The sequence below is a fragment of the Cucurbita moschata genome, unplaced genomic scaffold (assembly GCF_002738365.1).
Source record: "Cucurbita moschata cultivar Rifu unplaced genomic scaffold, Cmos_1.0 Cmo_Scf00008, whole genome shotgun sequence".
NCBI classification, from domain to species: domain Eukaryota; kingdom Viridiplantae; phylum Streptophyta; class Magnoliopsida; order Cucurbitales; family Cucurbitaceae; genus Cucurbita; species Cucurbita moschata.
Window position 1 is genome coordinate 5,501,097 of NW_019268524.1, and position 15,544 is coordinate 5,516,640.

Consider the following 15,544-nt stretch of genomic DNA (forward strand, 5'->3'; position numbering starts at 1 on the left):
AAAAAAAAAAAAAAAAAAAAAAAAAAACTAAGTCAACTGGGGGCAAAAATGTCATTGTGCCCCTCCAGCCCTATAGGGGTCCAAGGAGAATCCCGTCACATCCCCTGCAAAAGAGTTAGAGAGAAATTGGAAAGGAGTTAGCCGCGAAGATTATCGGACCATCGTCGAAATCCACCTTCAGACGAGACTTGTACAAGGACTGAGAAGTTAGCGAGGCCGACGCTCCGTCAAGACCCAAGAACATTTCGCGAGGTAAGGTTCTAAACGACATATCTCCGATCTGAGTTTTTCCTATGTGAATCGAGTCCTAAAATGCTGAAATATTCACCTAGGAACAACTCTACGCACGATCTATGAAGAAGTTTGGCTGAGACCTCAATCCGAAGGCGGAGATCCGAGAATCGTCCAAGAACGGTGAGCAAACTTCCGACGTTCTTAACTCGTCTGGTAGTCAAGCAAAAATTACAAAGAAAATACTAGGGCATAGCCCGTAACACGATCTAGAACTTTGCCGAAGAAACCATATCGATCTGATCTACGGATCGAAAGATATGAAAATCGGAAAAGGGAACTGTCACAGCCCAATATTTTACTACGGACCGTGACTAACGACACGACACAAATGCACGAAGAGATTTAAATATGAAATAAAGAAAATCATCAAATTCCAATAAAGTTTTTCGAACGACAAACACAGAACATAAGACCATTTGGAAAATAAATTTCAAAAGAATGCAAATATAAAAATAAAGACTAAGACTGGACTGACGCCCCGGGACAACCCATTCCTCTGTGACACTTCCCGTCTGATCACGCCCACTCTTGACCTACACCTCGCACTCCTGAAAAAAAAGGAAAACATAGCAAGGATGAGTATAAAAATTATACTCAGTAAGCCACCTACTTGTAGGCTCTCTTCGCATCTTAATTTAACAGGTTACCACGGTTTCCTGTTTCGGTTCTAGGACATCTGGTTCTAATCTTGGTCCCTTGGGGTTTGCTCCTTGGGTTTCACTGGTTCTTCGTTCTTTCATTAAACGCCTAGAGGTTCTTTATGCCAAGCTAATATGGTCGGTATCTCTCTATGAGGTGCTACCTCTACATGGCTATCTAAGACTACATGGTACCTAGCCTAGGGGTGTGCTGAGTACCCCTACGCCCATCTAGTCCCCCTATGGGGGTGCGACCCAACCCGTTCCCATGCAGCTAATGGGCTGTACGACGTGGGGACACATTTCCCATGCGAAATGGCTAAGAGCAGTAAGGACTGATCAGGGATCCCTTGGTCCTCCCATGAAGCTATAGATACCGTTCACACGCTAGCAATCTATGAACACTTTGGGGTACCTTCTTGCCGTGGTAAGCCGCTAAGTTTCTAGGGGAAAATTAAGTCTGACTAGAGCGACATATCGCTCCTAACAGAAATTCCCTAATCTTATCCTAGAAATGGGCCCTAGCAATTAACCGAGGGTGCATGCAATCTTCTTCTAACATCATAGTATGTAATTCATGCAAACTAGGCATACCGGCTCAACGGGGCGATGACCTCCATCAAGCACCCAGAGCACGAAGTTCGCGCTCAATGGGGCGAATTCGTCCATCAAGCACCCGAAACCCGGCATACACAATTCTAACATAAATTAACGCATGCATACATACAGCGGAAGCTTAAAGCATACAGCAACACTCATGTAATTTATCCAATACAATCACAACAGTTAATCTGACTAATAATTTACATAGAGAGCTAATCTGAAGCAGAACTACTAGCATGCATGCAATCCAAGCGAATCCTACAAGTATTTCTTTCTAAATACCGGGTGGTGAGTTACCTGGTTGACGCGTGCCCTTCTGCTAGCGTTTCTTTGCCCGTGAGGCGTCCAAAAATACTGATTTCTCTAAATTAGGTCCGTATTCATGTAAAAACAGTATTAGAACTGGAACCGGGACAAAAATCGGGCAAACAAAAAACAACTGGGCCAAATTGGCCGTTCCACGCGCGCTCACACGCCAGCAGCGCGCTGGGAGTGCGTAGCCACGCTCGCAGGAAGACGCCAGTCGCAGGCTGCACGCGCGCCTGCCACGTGAGCTCGCTTCCGCGTAGTCGCGGGTCGGCCGGCCCGGTCCGGTTTGGTCGGCTCGGCTCGCGTTGCGGTTCGGCCCGGCTTGCAGGCGACACGTGTCGACGCCTCGATGGAGCTGCGTTGCTCCAGCCGATGGTCGACGCGTGTCCGACGCCTGTCGCTGCCCTCCGCCGCTCGCCGATCGCCTTTTTTTTTTCTCTCTCTCTTTCTTCTTTCTTCTCTGTCCTCTGAAAACCGAAACCCAGTCTGTTTTTTCCGATTTTCATATCTTTCGATCCGTAGATTGGATCGATATGATTCCTTCGGCAAAGTTCTAGATCGTGTTACAGGCTACGTCCTAGTATTTTTTTTTGTAATTTTATTCTTGACTATCGGATGATTTAAGAACGTCGGAAGTTCACTCACCATTCTCGGACGACTGTCGGATCTCTGCCTTTGGGTTGAGATCTCGGCCAAACTTCTTCACAGACCGTGCGTGAGTTGTTCCTAGGTGAAGATTTCAGCATTTTAGGATCGGTTCACGTAGGGGAAAATTCAGATCTGAGCAATGTCGTTTAGAAACCTTACATCGCGAAATGTTCTTAGGTTTTGACAGAGCGTCGGCCTTGCTAGCCTCTCAATCCTTGTACGAGTCTCATCTGGAGATGGATTCCGGCGGTGGTCCGTTAATCTTCTCGGCCGACTCCTCACTGATTTCTCTCTAACTCCTTCTTTCTTTTGCAAGGAATCTGACGGGGTTCTCCTTGGACCCCTATTTGGGCTAGAGGGGCAAAATGACATTTTTGCCCCTCAGTTGACTTAGCCCCCCGCCTTTTTTTTTTTTTTTTTTTTGCGTTACAGGAACTGTGGTACGAATTTCAAAGGACAGAGAAGAAAGAAAAAAAAAAGGGGGGTCGACCGGCGAGAGGCGGTGGGCGGCGTGACAGGTGCCGGACACGTGTCGACCGTCGGCCGGAGCAACGCAGCTCCAGCGAGGCGACGACACGTGTCGCCTCCAAAAAAAGAAAAAAAACAACCCGAGCCGAACCGCAAACGCGATTCAAGCCGAACTGAATCGGACCGGTCGACCCGCGACTGCGCAGAAACTGCCGTGTGTGCGGCCTGCGACTGGCGTCTTCCCGCGCGCATGGCCCTCGCACTCTCAGCGCACTGCTGGCGCGTAAGCGTGTGTGAAATGGCCGTTTGGCCTAGTTGCTCTCTGTTTGCCCGATTTTTGTCCCGGTTCCAGTTCTAATACTGTTTTTACGTCAATAGGGACCTAATATAAAGAAATCAGTATTTTTGGACACCTCACGGGTAAAGAAACGCTAGCAAAAAGGCACGCATCAACCAGGTAAATCACCACCCGGTATTTAGGAAGAAATACTTGTAGGATTCGCTTGGATTGCATGCATGCTAGTAGTTTTGCTTCGGATTAGCTCTCCATGTAAATTATTAGTCAAATTAATTGTTATGATTGTATTGGGTGAATTACATGAGTGTTGCTGTATGCTTTAAGCTTCCGTCATATGTATGCATGCGTTTAATTTATGTTGGAATTGTGTATGTCGTGTTCCGGGTGCTTGATGGACGAATTCGCCCCATTGAGCGCGAACTGCGTGCTCTGGGTGCTTGATGGAGGTCATCGCCCCGTTGAGTCGGTATGCCTAGTTTGCATGAATTACATGCTATGATGTTAGAAGAAGGTTGCATGCACACTCTATTAATTGTTAGTGCCCATTTCTATGATAAGCTTAGAGAATTACTGTTAGGAGCAATATGTCGCTCTAGCCAGACTTAATTTTCCCTTAGGAACTTAGCGGTTTACCACGGCAACAAGGTACCTCAGGAGTGTTCATAGATTGCTAGCGTGAGAACGGTATCTATAGCTTCGTGGGAAGACCAAGGGTCCCTAATCCGTCCTTACTACTCTTAGCCATTTCGCATGGGAAATGTGTCCCCACGTCGTACAGCCCATTAGCTGCATGGGAACTGGTTGGGTCGCATCCCCCGACTATATGGGCGTAGGGTTATTCAGCACACCCCTAGGCTAATTACCATGTAGTCCCAGATAGCCATGTGGGTCGCGCCCCCCATAGGGGGACTATATGGGCGTAGGGGTATTCAGCACACCCCTAGACTAGTTACCATGTAGTCCCAGATAGCCATGTAGAGGTAGCACCTCATAGAGAGATACCGACCATATTAACTTGGCGTAAGGAATCTCTAGGCGTTTAATGAAAGGAGGATGAACCGGTGAAACCCAAGGGGCAAGTTCCAAGGGACTAAGATTAGAACCAGATGTCCTAGAACCGAATTAGGAAACCGTGGGAACCTGTCAACTTAAGATGCGAAGAGAGCCTACAAGTAGGTGGCTTATTGGGTATAATTTTTATACTCATCCTTGCTATGTTTTCCTTTTTTTTAGGAGCGCGAGACATCGGTCAAGGGTGGGCGTGATGGAGACGGGGATTGTCACAGAGGAACGGGTTGTCACGGGGCGTCAGTCCAGTCTTTATTTTTTTTTATTTGCATTCTTTTGAAATCTGTTGTTTGTCGTCGAAAAACTTTATTCGAATTTAAGGATTTTCTTTATTTCATATTTAAATCACTTTGTGCATTTGTGTCTTGTCGTTAGTCACGATCCATAGTAAAATATTGGGTCATGACAAAATAATAGTAAAAATGTTAAAATTTCGAACTACGTTCACGTTTAGTAATGGTCTACAAATTTGAGTATGGCTCAATTAGACATATCTTCTCAACCAAAAAGTCGGAGTTTCAATTTTCAAATCGATAAATGTATCTTTTTCTAAGCTTAAAAGAAAGTGAAGAGAGAATAAAATCCATGTGAGCTAAATTGAGATGAAGACCATTTTGATATATAATTATAAAAATTAAAAAAGAAAAAAATATATATGATAAATGTGAGTTCGGTTTTACGCCATTTTTGTCCAAGCCCACAACAAAAAGGCCCATTTTAATTTTGAGACGGAGATATTTGTGTGGTCCCAATGTGTAGGAGGCCCGATATTGAAAGGGGGAAGGAATAAAAAAATAAAATTAAAGTTGGGGCATTCCGAGAATTGAACTCGGGACCTCTCGCACCCTAAGCGAGAATCATACCACTAGACCAAATGCCCAATTGTTGATGGATTTAAGACTAAATTTAATTTAAATATTAAAACTCTTTTAATTGATTTCTTTAGAAAAAAGAAAAGATGGTTGCAGTGCATACAGACAAATAATGTCATGAAAAGACTATTGTTGGATTAAATTATAAAACTCAATCATAAGTGTTGTCCATATTTGTTTGTTTCTTGACCAAGCACTAATTACCTTGAAGAATATATGGACATAGCCTATACTTCTCGTGTTTCATTCAATCTTCAATCTTCAATCTTCAATCTTCAATCTTCAATCTCCACGAGATGTTTTTTTTTCTTTCTATGACTCCAATACAATACCAAAATTTTGAGATTTTTTTTTAAGAAAGATTTATTGGTATGATTCTAGAATTTTTGTAAAATCAAATAATACATTAAATTAATATAACATATTGAATTTAATTCCCCAACATAGATCTACTTTTTAAAATCTCATTTAATATATAACGTGAACTTATCAATGCTATATTTGGATAAATGCCTACATGTATTGTTGCATTCTATCCAATTTATCCATCATAATCGATCAGAGTCCTACGTAGGGAGCTAAAATATTCATCATGGAGATCAGAGTTCACATTTCAAGTCCAAAGTAATGAGAGGTTGATGAGTGCAACATTCAATAATCAAGCATGATAACAAAGATTTGCCAATGCAGCGACTTGTGTGAAAAAGAATATGCATACAAATATTAGTAAACATCACAAACACCATCAGATAATGTGCTAAAATATGGATACTCATCTTAGCAAGAAGATTTTCCCTCTGTTGGCTCATTTCTTCAACACACTGCAGAGGAAGCAACTCGATTAGAGCTTCAGCTAAAATATAAACAGTTTCGATATGTACACGACAAAATCTCTAAAGTAAAGGCAATGGTTCCAGCCAGAGAAATCATGAAATCTCCATCTTTGATTCTAAAAGGAGCATCACCTTCTTTTAATATAATATAACCAAGTATATTATTACAAGGGATCATTCCTTGCATTATTATACCCAAGGCCTACTCTCTCTAGTTCTGGGCAAGGGTTTGAGTTACAAGCTTTTCAACCTAAAAGACTGAACCTAGGACCTTGAAAGGTTATTTATAGACATCCCAAACCCTTGCACTAATAGGGCATCCCTCGGGGTAACAGGAATCTCGTGTTTTATAATATGAGGTTAACCAGTGTAATACATAAAATGAATAAGTAAAAATCCAAATTGGCATAGATTTCAACAATTCCCCAGAAGATCTGACAGAGATTCCAGTTAATACTAGTACAGTTGAACATGGAAAGCTCGATCAACTAGATAGGATCGGAATCATGAACTTGTATAATCACAGTAACCATACAAAATTAATATAATCTTTCTAAGGATATATGGATGGGAGAGCAGTTAAGACCCTATTACAGTTTATAATTGATATGAGATTGTATGGGACAGCACCTAAGGCCATTCCCCAAGAGAATTTTGTGATTCCCATTCACCATCACAACCCAAAAGAGGATCCCAATTGATTGCACATTCGACAAGAAGCCAAGCCTATCAATTGTCAATTAACCAATACCTCCAGAGATCTAGGCTTCTCTATTCTTTTCTGATGCCTATTCCTCAGATAGTTTTAAGAAGAGACTTAATCCAAGAAGAACACCAACACTAGTGATGAAAGAAAGGAGAAGATAGAGAGAAAGAAGAAGAATAGATAAATGTTGCAGTCTCATTTCCCAGCGCAACATGTATCAAATTATAGATATGTACGTCAGATTCATTATGTGATGGAAATAGCAAACATAACACATGAGGAGAATTGAAAAAAAAAAATATAGAAATGCTCAATGATTTTAAGTATCCTTCTTCTTTAGGGGCAATGAGGTGGAATGTAAGAACTTACTTGTATAGGTAGGCAGCAATACCCAAGATTATGCACAATAAAATGATATCAATACAGAAATTTCTGCTGGACCTTAGCTGTAGAAAAATAAAGTTCACATTTGATAAACTTACAAATGTGTGACAAATATACATACAAATCTAGGCATTGTGCATGCACAAGGGTATACATTTCAGGAACTGACGATAAAGATTAAATAATAGAAATCAGAGGAACAAATCAAAACCTGGTTAACTGTGTGCTTTAATCTGACGTTGGTATTCTTAAGATCAGATGCAGCCTTGTCCACCTGATATGATACAAAAAGCACATTTGGTAATGATTATAAATATGAACACTGAATTTGCAAGTACATATCTACATATATGTATGTATAAGTAAAAAATATATAAATATTATGAGAGAGATATTGTTACCTTAGTGTCGATCTCGTCCATCAAAGGAACTTGCCTGTCTATTTCCTGCAAATAACATCCCACAATCACAATCTACTAATATGTAGATATGGAAAAAGGGAAAATTGGGGCATAGAAGGTAAGTAACCTCATTCATATCATGAGCCATGTTCTTCAGAGTGTCCAACCCTTCTGATATCATGTCCAATCCTTGATCCTGCATATGCATCAAATCGAAGGGTTTAAATGACAGCCATTGACTAGAAAGCAGGTTCTTGAATAAAGAGACTACACTAAGGGATACATATGATTAACCTGCTTCATTTTCCGCATTTCATACTCTTGCCTGAACTGACTCGACTCCTCAGTGTGTTGGAAGTACTCATCATCAAATCGCCCGTCTTTATCAATTCAAATGTGCAGATCAAAGATATGATTAATTCATGGTATCCACAACTAAAAGTAGAAAGATTCACAAAAATGGTTGAACAAAATTTAACAGAGTTTAATGCATCACCTGAGTCAAATTTTATTTCAGTGCGTGAAGCAGAGGATGTCCAACCCCCATTCTTCTTCGTGGAAGTAGCAGTCCCATCTGGTATGGCTTGAATCCTTTCGGGCAATGCAAGCACCAAATCATTTCGAGTGGTAAGATCTTCAGTTGATAGCCCCTTCACCTGTAAATAGATAATGAGACCATCGATGCAATCTAGAGATAGAAGATATGCAATTCAAATCCAATGGCTTAACTTCAATAAAGTATAAAAATTCCAAAACCAAACTAAATGCATAATGAATTTAAGGAACCAATCCTTCAATCACAATTTTCTCATCAATTCATATGAAACATCTAGGTTTCAAGATGGAATTTGAGTAATCAGAGTAAAATTTAAAAATATTTGTAAAGACAATGAACACACACCCTCTTTAGAGCCAATCTCTGCAACTTGGGGATCTCCTCCAGTAATCGAGCCTTAGTACGACGAATCTCCGCATTCAACGCCACCACCGACGCCCTATTCTTTTCTCTGGAAGCATCCTCCGCTTTCTGCACAACAAAATAACACCGAAAATAGAATCCAATCCTCCTCGCCGCAAAATTAAAATACTCAATCCTCTACAAATTACTCCAAACCACAAGTAATCCACTGAATTAAACCTACATCAGAAAAATAACAATCTACCAACTTGATAACCTCGATTCCCCTATCCAGCAGCACAAGGAGTAGAAACTGAGAAATTGACTGAGGGATCGGAGTCAAACCTGGAGGGCAGCTTCAATGTCGGCTTCGACAGTAGCATAAAGTCGAGCAAAGGCATCGTCGCCGGAGACATTGAGATCCCTCTGCTTCTCTACGTCGTATTTGTCATACTTCTGGCAGATCGCATCTACTCTGGTCAAAAGGTCGATGACGCTCATCTTGGATTCTTCGCCTCCGTGCTCCGGTAGGCTTTCGGTTGACTTACAGCGGTGAGATCGGTGAGAGATATCTCCAGAAGCTGTCTAAACAGAATTTCTTCCAATTATTTCCTCGCTGTGACAAAAGCTTTGAAATTAATATGAAAATTAATTAATTAAACTTTTATTTTCCAATTTTTCTCTATATTAAAGTGGAATATTATATATATATATATATATTTTTTTTTTTTTTTTTACTTAATAAAAATTATACGCACAATAATAATTAGTTTTAAATATCTGCCTCTTATTTGAATTGCATTATTTTAAGAAAAAAAATGTTAAATTATAATTTTTAGTTCATTTTTTTATTTTATTAAATAAAATTATAAAATTATGAGAGACTAAATTGGTATAAATTAAATTAAGCTCACTGTTTTAGTTGTTTGACCCAGTTTCCCAGAGACTCTCTTCGAGACGGTGTCCAGATTGTTACGCATTTGGTCCGGGTTGGAACTTACCCAACAAGGAATTTCGCTACCTTAAGACCGTTATAGTTACGGCCGCTGTTCACCGGGGCTTCAGTCGCCGACTCCCCTGTCATCAGGTCACCAACTTCCTTGACCTTTCGGCACTGGACAAGCGTCAGCCCCCATACTAGTGATAGGGACCACATTACTACCTTTAGACGAAGTATGACGTACATGTACCTATCAGTGCAGTAAGACACTATGTCGATGCGGTTAGGGGTCTCCAACTATTCCCTAATAGTAATCTTATCAAAAGCATGCAAAGTACTACATAGAGCCGACATACACGAGGGTCGCTCCCTCTTGTGTCGCATTTTCATTGTGAGACTATTAGGGTTAGGTTGATTACCGTGGTCGTGGTGGTTATATGTAGCAGATAACAGATCAAAGTTGGAAATAAGACAACATACACTGGGAATAGAACGCAATTACCTAGATACCTCGAACTCGGCTACCCGTTAGCCTAGTTAGCGAGCTCTCTTAGACTAGCAAGTTAGACAGAGATTTGTTAGGCTAAGGTAGAAAAGTTAGAAGCAAAAATAGATGAGTAGAACCTAAATGCTAAGTCTAAGCGAGCCTACGACATGGTTCGATGGTGCTTGGGTACAAGTAGGAGCTCCTAGGGGTTTGATGTTGATTGTACACCAAGCAGTCGATCATTGTGAGACATTGAATCTACGACGGTTCTTTGAATAAGTTTTCTATAATATTGCAAGAGATGGTTGGGAGGAATCACTGGAGTCGGGTCCTCCTCGTTGTGTTCTTCAGGTGAATTTGCACAAGGCCTATGATTTTGACAATTGAGATTTCGTTGTTTAAGGTATCGCTCCAGTTTGTTATTAGATTAGAGATAACATTAAGTACCCGATTTTTGATCTTGGTGAAGATTCTTTGCTGATTTTCTTGGGCTGGTGGGGGCTGTATTTATGTGTGTGTGATGGTTATGGGGTTTTCTTTCTTCATCAGTGTGGGTGAATCTGGCTGACATTTTGTTTCGCTGACGATTTAATATGGTTTTTAGTAGTGTGATCAAGATCGTCTGAGGTATGTATAAATTTTCTTGCAAAGGTTCGAAGCCTTATACGTGTTCTTGATACGTAGAGGTTGGCTGACTTTTTGGGGTTTCTAGGCTTCTCTTGCGTTACCTAGGCCTTCTTTTGATATCGGGACGATTGACATATCAAGATTGCGAGCCTTTGCTAGAGCGAATTACTGCTTGTGCTAGTAGTTGGGTTGTACATTCCCTTTCCTGTGCTAATAGGTTGCAACTCATTCATTATCTTTTTAGAGTTTTAAGGTGTTCTATGTCAGTGTCTTTGTGCTTCTTGCTCGGGCTATCAATCAGGTTGAACATGTCGCCTAGGTAGTCTGGGCAAATATTTTCCTTCCACATAGGGAGGATGATCTTGGTATTAGGCATCTTAAGTCTGAGAACTTTGTTACTGTGATGAAGCTTCTTTGATTTTGATAGTTAGGGCTAATTCCCTATGGGTAACCTGGGTTCAGGCTTATATGCTGCAAGATTGCTTCTATTTGGCCAGTGAGGCCTTCTGTGCAGGGGTCTTAATGTTTCATCACTATATTGAGCCCTAATCTCTCGAATTAAAGCTCCTCTTGAGAACATTAGAAACAATCAAAAGCACATCAATAACAATGGCTTTCAATATTTTGAACCTAACATAGTGATTGAAATTAGGGTTTCTAACAACGACGAAGTAAATGGTCAAAATCACTAATTATTATTCTAAGTTTGGGGATAAAGGAAGTAGTAGTTCTCGTGTATTAAGAAGTTTGAAGGGAAAAGCTTAGGGAAAAGTCATAGGCTGGTTCTGTAAACAATTCTTTTTGTATGATAGGAAAAGAAAGAAAAAGGAAATGAGGTTGTTTTGTAAGATGAAAAACAAAACTCATATTTTACCAATGAAATTTGTGATTGACTCATTTCATACGAAATGAATATAATGTATTTGTAACAGCCCAAGCCCACCGCTAGTAGGTATTGTCCTCTTTGGGCTTTCCATTTCGGACTTCCCTTCAAAGTTTTTAAAACGTGTCTACTAGGGAGAGATTTCCATACCTTTGTAAAAAATGCTTCGTTCTCCTCCCCAACTGATGTGGGATCTCACAATCCACCCCCCTTCGGGTCCCAGCGTCTTTGCTGGCCACAGCCTCATGTCCACCCTTCTATGCCTTTTTCGTCCAATCATGGCGAACTCTAAAGGGGCCAGTTTAGCCATTGAATTTGGGATTTCTTCATGGTTTTGTGGAACTCGTTGGAGACAGGACTGATTTTGATTAAACTGATGGATAAGGTTATTTGGTTAGAATGATGTTACCTTAAATAGACAAACTTCTATAACGAAAAGGAAATAATCTAATCTATTACATTCAGAAAATTTGAAATCTCAACTTCAGAGCTCTTCAAATTTCTACAATTAGAATGTAAAATCTATGATCTTTTTGTAGAAGTTTCAAGATTTAGTTTGCCTCTTCAGGAATTATCTTACCGTTTTGGCTCTCAACACATCTGTATCACTTTATGTCATAAAGGAGATCGGTTGATGTTTCTATAGGAATTCTCCAGTAAATTCTCTCTTATTCCCTAAAGTTTTAGATTTGCGGATTTGACTAGACTCTAGAGCATTCTTTTTTTTTTTTTTTTAATGTTCAATAGTGTCCTTTGATGGCGTTTCTTACTTTTCCATCCCTTGTCTTGGAAAACGTTTTTGATTGTAAGATTGAGCTATATCTTGTCCTGCGCTCATCCAGTAATTGTTTTCTAGTTTAGAACAAAGTAATCTTGTGAATGTAATTTATGCAATGTGAGGGAGCTAGTTTTTTCCCCATCTAGGCTTAAATTTAATCACTAGGAGTATTATGAGTTTTGCTGGTTTTTTCCCCATCTAAGCTTTATATTTCATGTATGGTTATCTGTTTTAAATATTCATTTGGGGACATGCTTAATAATGAAATCTTTGATTGGATTAATTGATAATATATGGTATAGTGGAATTCAATTATCTGTCAAAGGGACAACTAACAAGCTGTAGATCTAGATGCACTTTAAGGTCTTGGGTTCAAAATTGTGTAGCCGTTTGTCTAGCAATCTTTATGGGATTCCCAGCAGCAAGTATGGTAGAATTAGACAATGTTCTGTAGCAGAGAATCTTCAAGGGATATTTGATTGATACTCTGAGATAATTCCCCTGAAGCTTTTCTCAGAGCCATATATGTTGGTTGATCCTAGGTTTCTCTCATACTAATTGTGAGTGAAAAGTCACATAAAAGGTCCACAAACAAGCCCTATTTGATCCAGTAATTTCCTTGCATCAAGTTTGAGTATGTAGAATCCAAAAAATAGTGTTTAACTGATGTTTCAAACCTGTTCAGACTTATATTCATATCTGTAATTTGGACAATCCATGCAGTGATATTGTAGAAGGTGTACAATTATATACATTTCGCTTCTTCACCTCTTGGTGTTGCAACTCCGAGCAACTAGAACACCGGTTGGTGGACTAGTCATCACCAACTGGCATCGGCTATGCAACCAGTATGAGTAATGGATGGCACCCAGTGAAGCTCTAACTCTGAAAGTTCCTCTGATGTTATAGATAACTTTGTTGTTCTGTACCTGTCGTCGAAGTATGAACCCGGAATTCTGTGGTAAGTAAACCAGACTGGATATCAGATGAACAGGTTGTAACCTCACTTCTCTCTTTCTTTGACTGAAAGGCTGGATTGCTTGAGTTGCTATAAGTCTATCCCCAAAAAAGAGCTCTATGTCTGCGTTTTCGTATCTTACATCGATTCTGTGATTCGGGTTGGTGAAGTTTGCGAGAACGGTGAAGTCCCCATTGAGATATTCAGGTGCGTCGAAGTAGATGGTGCTGAGGCTCGCATTGGGTATGTCAAACATAGGATTTCTTGGTCTAACAACCAAGAAAATGATCAAAGTTGCAATTCCAAGGAAGATGAGGAGAAGACTAAAAATGAGACACAAGATTGCAAAACACCATATAATTGGATTGGTTTGGCGTGGCCGAGCTTGCTGTAGTAATTGTGATTTTCTGTAGTTACTGGAATCTATGGTATTTGGATTCAGCAGTGGAGTGTGTGGTCTTGTAGCTTGATCTTGTATGACTATTTGCTCCAAAGGAGTCAGGTCTGCCTGTCTTGAAGGTGAAGCAGCAGGGATAAGAGCAGCAGATGCTTGAGTGACTGCTGCTGAGGCAGGGGATGGTATGGTTGTTGGTAGAGCAGCTGCTTCATGGGACGGTGAACTTGCCGATGGAGGCACGAGAGGGCTCGGCGGTGGCGGTGGCAGCGGAGGAGAAGGAGGAGGAGATAGAGGAGGCATCTAAGCAAGGCTGAATGAGAATCCTCAGAATCAAGGATAAGTAAAAGAAAATGGGGAACTAAAGAAGCTTTTGATAAAGGGTGTGAGGCCAATTAACTGAGGCGTTTATTGATATTGGGAAAAGAGGGATGTGCTTTAAAAGCTGAAATAAAGTTGAACCAAAACAGGTGTCTGTATTTGAATAACAACTTCAGCTTTTGGAATTGCAGTTCCCTCCAAGTAAAGCTCCAAAGGGAATTTGTGGTGATACCACAAACTTACATGAGGCACGCCCTTGCTTACTCACTCGGGATTTGACCTTGAACTAATAGATATTGTTTGCTTTGACCGGTTATGTATCATTGTTAGCTTCACGATTTTTAAACGCGTCTGCTAGGGAGAGATTTCCACACCCTTATAAGGAATACTCTGTTCCCTTCTCGAACCGATGTAGGATCTCACAATAACATCTTAGAAGTCTCTTAGTTTTTTCCACTTAGTTTCGTGTGAACGGTCATGGAATCTAACGAATCTTGGGTGGTTTTTTGTACTCACTCATAACATCCTAGAAGTTTCTTAAGTAGTTTCTTAGTTTTTTCCACTTAAGTTTCGTTTGAAGTGTGGTGGAATGTAACCAATTTGGGTGCTTTTCTTAGTTGTCCATTTGAAGTGCATGAAATAGTGGGCTCCGTCATTTGTGACCAACTTTTTACAAGAGTTTTGCGACCAACACACCTTAGGTAAGCTGAATGCTCAGTGGTTTCACTTCTCCTCTGCATCTCCTCTGCATGTTAGATTTTAGTCCTAAATTATGATTTATCAGGTATAATTTCGATGCTTACAAAGATGGGTGACAACGTACGAATAGTTCTTTGCTTTTGGTTAAGGGATTGTGGAACCCTTATCTTGAAATAAATAGAAAAAAATGGATTGATATTGGTGGATCTCACTCAATATTAAGGATCAATCTTAAACATGACGGATCTTGCCTTTTTCTAATATAGGAAGTATCAACTTCACTAAGTCTATTTGTAGGAAATTTTGAACCAGACCATTTATACTTACTTCAACAAAGGAAGTGCAGGCTTATTCGATAGAAGATATATATATATATATATATATTCGATAGGTACCATATTTGACCTTCATGATAGGCAAATATGTTGTATCAATTTATCAATTTACTACTCTTTTCATTTATTCCTTTTTCCATATCAAGTGTGAGATTGAATGGTATTATACAGAGTAGAGATATTCACGAGGTGATGCAAGAATGGGAAAGTATTTTCCGTCCTCCACCTCGTATTTCATTCTCCATTCTCGTTAAAATTTCTATTTATTTTTGTAGGGCTCAAAGCGAGGATTCTCTCAGAAAAATTCGTTAAAATTTCCTAAGATGGAAAGCTCTATTAAGGATGGAAAATGGAGAGTAGAAGACAAAAACTTAGGGTGTTTATATAAGATGTAAATGCAAGGCACATGATAAAATAGAAGACACCATCTATGTTGCAAAAAAGAAAAAGAAAAAGAAAAAGAAAAAGAAAAAGAGAAGCCCATTTCTAATTCTTAGCCTTTAAGATATATATATATATATATACCAATAAAATCATTTATTTATTGTAAATCAATGAATCAATTATTAGTACATCAACTTAAAAAAGGAAATATTTTCAAACTAAGAATTATATCCTCTTCAAATAAAAAGAAAACCAGTGGTCACTATTGGCTGTCCATCATCATTATTTTTTGTCTCTCTCTTTTTTTTTTTTTTTTTT

The 15,544-nt window shown here is 39.7% G+C and overlaps 2 protein-coding genes, 1 long non-coding RNA gene and 1 other non-coding gene across 5 annotated transcripts; 1 reads left to right on the forward strand and 3 right to left on the reverse strand.

Annotated features, from left to right (window-relative positions):
* Positions 1-10: 10 nt before the first annotated feature.
* On the forward strand, positions 11-4,546 carry LOC111446577. 2 transcript variants are annotated; one of them, XR_002711102.1, is made up of 4 exons: positions 11-252; positions 333-414; positions 3,339-3,417; positions 4,492-4,546. It is a non-coding gene; the product is annotated as an uncharacterized LOC111446577 (long non-coding RNA). The 2 variants fall into 2 exon arrangements; XR_002711101.1 differs by lacking the exon at positions 4,492-4,546 and having other exon boundaries at positions 3,339-3,496.
* Positions 4,547-5,134: 588 nt separating this feature from the next.
* On the reverse strand, positions 5,135-5,206 carry TRNAP-AGG. Its single transcript has one exon. It is a non-coding gene; the product is annotated as a tRNA-Pro (tRNA).
* Positions 5,207-5,782: 576 nt separating this feature from the next.
* LOC111446575 (syntaxin-71-like) lies at positions 5,783-9,056 on the reverse strand. The gene is made up of 9 exons (XM_023085432.1): positions 8,766-9,056; positions 8,424-8,549; positions 8,019-8,178; positions 7,817-7,902; positions 7,650-7,718; positions 7,523-7,567; positions 7,333-7,395; positions 7,107-7,183; positions 5,783-6,019 (listed from the first exon to the last, which is right to left on the reverse strand). The coding sequence occupies exons 1-9, from the start codon at positions 8,919-8,921 to the stop codon at positions 6,004-6,006; spliced, it is 798 nt and encodes a 265-aa protein (XP_022941200.1). The 5' UTR covers positions 8,922-9,056; the 3' UTR covers positions 5,783-6,003.
* Positions 9,057-12,138: 3,082 nt separating this feature from the next.
* On the reverse strand, positions 12,139-13,881 carry LOC111446574. The gene has a single exon (XM_023085430.1). It carries the CDS (start codon positions 13,788-13,790, stop codon positions 12,900-12,902), a length of 891 nt encoding a protein of 296 aa, XP_022941198.1. The 5' UTR covers positions 13,791-13,881; the 3' UTR covers positions 12,139-12,899.
* Between the last annotated feature and the right edge of the window lie 1,663 nt (positions 13,882-15,544).

Excerpts from the sequence above, each read along its gene's own strand:
- LOC111446574 (XM_023085430.1), bottom strand. The coding sequence starts at position 13,790 with ATGCCTCCTCTATCTCCTCCTCCTTCTCCTCCGCTGCCACCGCCACCG.
- LOC111446575 (XM_023085432.1), bottom strand. The coding sequence starts at position 8,921 with ATGAGCGTCATCGACCTTTTGACCAGAGTAGATGCGATCTGCCAGAAG. Across the intron at positions 8,179-8,423 it reads AGAGATTGGCTCTAAAGAGG|GTGAAGGGGCTATCAACTGA; the intron begins GTGTGTGTTCAT and ends ATCTATTTACAG. Across the intron at positions 7,568-7,649 it reads TGGCTCATGATATGAATGAG|GAAATAGACAGGCAAGTTCC; the intron begins GTTACTTACCTT and ends TGTTATTTGCAG.